At 37.4% G+C, this 3986-nt stretch overlaps 1 protein-coding gene across 1 annotated transcript; it reads right to left on the bottom strand.

The window, feature by feature from the left end:
* Window positions 1–2184: 2184 nt before the first annotated feature.
* Window positions 2185–3776, bottom strand: LOC131041869 (serine/threonine receptor-like kinase NFP). Its single transcript, XM_057975095.2, has one exon. The coding sequence runs from the start codon at window positions 3596–3598 to the stop codon at window positions 2306–2308; it is 1293 nt and encodes a 430-aa protein (XP_057831078.2). The 5' UTR covers window positions 3599–3776; the 3' UTR covers window positions 2185–2305.
* Window positions 3777–3986: the final 210 nt, after the last annotated feature.

Below are 3986 nucleotides of genomic sequence, written 5' to 3'. Positions count from 1 at the left end.
GAACGAATTGATTTGGGGCTCGGAACCAGAGCCGTAGATGTGAAGCATCTGGAGACTTCGACTAAACGAATTATCTCCCGTACTTGGAAGGACGAGAGAGACAAGGCTGAGTTGAAACAAAGTTTAACACAAATGGCCCAGTATATTCATGCTTTGCAGAACAGCCCATTACCATTGTCCCAACATTCAGGGCCATTTAGTCCAAAATCACCTAGCAATAAAAAATTCTTGGATGAAATTCAACGAAACAAGATGATTGTCGAGGTTTTCTCAGAATGGCTCACCTCGATCATGCATCAGGCAACTAATTACATAACGGATTTGGTCCAGATTTTCAAAGATGCCAATGAGGTCACCAAAGCATTGGACTCCGACTTGGTCTCGTGGCAGAAGGAGAAATCTAAGTGGGCTATGATTTCAAAACAGATGCGTGATATTCAACGTTATGGTCTAATGAACTTTCTTGCTGAGAATCAAGTGTCGGGATTAAATGAAGATGTAATATTTATTTGTAAGGAGAGTATTGAGTGGTGCAACCAAATTATTGAACAGGGTTATAATGAGTCGGCCAGTCTGCGTGGCGAATTAACGGCCTTAAGGGCGACCATGCAAAAGGACTTACACTGCGTGGATGTCCAATTACTTAAAGAAGATAGCGAAACCCTGGAAGACACTACATAGATGATTAACCAGTTTAGCAGCCACATTAGACAAATCAAGATGGAGAAATCCTTGTCTGTGGAAGACTTTACAAGGATCTCTAAAGTAGAATCAATGCTCATTGTTTGTCTCAATCACCTAGATTCCCATAGAGATAAAGTGCAGATGGTGAAGAGAAAGAAGGAGCTCTGGAAGCAGAGAGTAATGCATATCAGTTTGCCACACGTAACTGTAATCCAGGAGTTTTCAAAAGTGCATCGAGAGTGGAGTGCGGCAAAGGCGGTGATGGTGTCTGTTCAAGACACCAACCCGAGCAATCACACCGGAACTGAGCAGACGACATGACTAGCACTGCTGGCAGTTGTTTGCCAGCGAGTCTAGTTATTTTCCTTAGTTTCGGTTATACAGTTAGGGTTGCTTTCTATTAACTCTTACAAGTTAATTTTACTTTGGTTAAAAGGAACTATTGGGTCTGGTAACCTATAAATATGTTTTGTAATGACTTTGAACGGGTTCACTAAGTTTTTGAAAAGACTATCTTTAGGATTGGCTAAAAACATTTTGTGTATGTAGAAAGTGGATGACCATCGATGAATGCAAAATCTTGTTAACAGCTATTTTCGGTTTCAAATCTATGTGTTTGATATTTGAAGTTTGATGTCTGTGTAAATCTATTTCGAAGAAGGCGATGTTATACTTTCTATGTGTGCAGAAAACTATTGCAAATTTCATCTTTATAGGCTTTTCATTTTGTTTTAGTGTTCATATGAAGTCTGTCGGCTTTATATAAAAAGTTATATATGGATCAGTGCTTGCATTCATTTTGTATTGACTAGTGTATGCAATTGCCTTTAAGTGCTTTCTGGTGAAAAGCATTCTATTGATTGTATGTAATTTGGAGCCGAACGAATATTTACTAGAGGGAGTTGTACCTTAATTCAGAGGTTAATCAATATAATGATTTTCCAACTGTTTGGTAGAAAGTTTGTATGCCTTTCTATGACCCGCAGTGCTTGAAGATTAAACAAATAAGGAAAGACAAATCTGTTTACCAACAGATAGTCAAATTGACATTAACAAGTTCACTTTCAAACTATCAATTTTTCAAAGAACAAAACCCTCTTGTTAGCATTTGACAGGACACTCATGTCATTACACTCCACCCCTAGTTGCCATTGTAGAACGCCTCTCCACATTAATTAGAAGCAATAACATATTTTAAGAATATATATAATTAATGAAATGTTTAAAATGTAGCAATTGTAAATTAAATAGTGACAATAATTGCATATTACTTCATTAAGTTAGGACAGTTTTTAATTGAGATACATATTTAACATATGATAATCTGATTTTACGTAGAGAGTTGCTAATATCTATAAATAAATACCAATATCTATATAATTAAATTGTTTTTATTTAAAAAAATAAATTATATATAAATAAAATTATTGTAATAAAATCATTAATTTTTTTAATAAGAAAATCTAATTTGACCAAGATCCTAAAGAGTACAACTGAAAATTATCATCTCTCAAATTACACCTTGTATAATCAATGGATCATTACAGAGAGACACTATTGAACCTAAATTATCATGGTGAACATAGCATTGTAATGAAAAAGACTGAGTCACAAACTGCTATCATGGACACTCTAAATGCTCAAAACACACATCCAAAAGATTTGAAAGCTTGTAAACAACTTCTTCCATGGTGGGTCTAGCTTCAACTGTTTCCTCTAGGCATGATTTGGCAATGAGGGTGAGGCTCATAACACTGTCTATGGAGCATGTGTCCTGCACATTTGGGTCTATCCATTTCCTTAGCTTTTCTTCTCTGTCATGACCTTCCACCAAGCTCCTTATTTGTGGCCATAAAAGATTCACTGTTCCAACCTTCACTGTCACTTGCTTACCACGGATCAACTCCAGAAGCACAATCCCAAATGCAAATACATCAATCTTTGGAGACACCAAGTCCGCAGCACTATACTCAGGGGCTCTGTATCCTTCTGTGTCTTCTTTATGTTTAGTTGCTGGATTCATCCAATATTTTGCAGCCCCAAAATTTGCTATTTTAGCCCTGAGATTCCTATTGAGAAAGACATTGCTGCTCTTCAAATCTCTGTGAACAATGCCTATCTTCTCGTGAATGTGGTCAAGCCCAGTTGCTACATCCAGAGCAATCTGTAATCTTGTTCTCCATGAAAGAACAGAGAAACCCACCTTCAGCACACCAGATGCCTTGTGAAGCCACAAATCTAAGGACCCATTCTCAACATACTCATATATCAAGTAGTTTTGCCCCCCAGAAGCCATGCAGAAGCCCTGCAATTTCACCAAGTTTTCATGCTCCACCTTCTGCAAGGACTTCAACTCATGAGACACATCCCCATTCATCTTCTTGACAACAACTTCTCTGCCATTGATTGTGCCTCTGTAAACAGAGCCTCCAATATGAGACACAGGGCTGAAATTCTGTGTCACTTCCAGGGAATACAAAATTGGCTTGCAATTGCAAGCACCATCACCCACAAGCTCTGACTTTACACCCATTTCTATATCCACTGATTTCAACTTTGGTGGCAGCAATTTTTTCACTCTGCAGACTTTTGCAAGAGTTGAAGCCTTGTATATAATCTGAAAGATTGCTCTAGCAGCCATCATTCCCAAAACAGCAATGTAGAGGCCTGTGAAAAGGGTCTCAAATGTATCATCTAGCGAACTGTGCTCTAAAGTTTCTGGGTTAGGTTGTGTTGAAGTTAACGCATCAGCATTTTGGATTACACTCCATGATCCATTATCTAGTGAACTTGTAAGATTGGATTTGACATTAGGCTCTGAAACAGAATCATCCAAAACAGATCTTTGAGCTTGGACATGGCATGTTTGTATCAACAACAACACAAATATGCAATACACTAATTGCTTCTCCATGAATCTGGAATTATATCAAACACAGGAGAAAATTCTACTCTTTAAACTCGCTAATATCTTGATTCCAAATGTGATTAACAACACACAACTGAATCTAAAAACAGCAACAATATAACACAAGAAAAGAAAGTTCAAAGAGGAAATACGATAGCAAGATATACAAGCAGTACAAATTTCAATACAGCGTTGATCAGAATATGGGAAACCCAAGATTCCAAATGCAATGACAGTATATCTGGCTCACATGCCCACAACACAATGTATTTGGTAAAATCCACTGTCACTTTTATAGGCCTCAAAAGATCCGTTAGTTGTAGCAAAAGTTTATACAGACAAAACTACTGACTGTTGTTTTGTCCCAAACGTGAGTCACAAGAAAGTAAATTTT

Source organism: Cryptomeria japonica, chromosome 1 (assembly GCF_030272615.1).
Source record: "Cryptomeria japonica chromosome 1, Sugi_1.0, whole genome shotgun sequence".
Taxonomy (NCBI): Eukaryota; Viridiplantae; Streptophyta; class Pinopsida; order Cupressales; family Cupressaceae; genus Cryptomeria; species Cryptomeria japonica.
This window is presented reverse-complemented; position numbering and strand designations above follow the sequence as displayed.

What these genes read in the sequence shown, in the direction of transcription:
- LOC131041869 (XM_057975095.2), bottom strand. Translation starts at nt 3,598, where the DNA reads ATGGAGAAGCAATTAGTGTATTGCATATTTGTGTTGTTGTTGATACAA.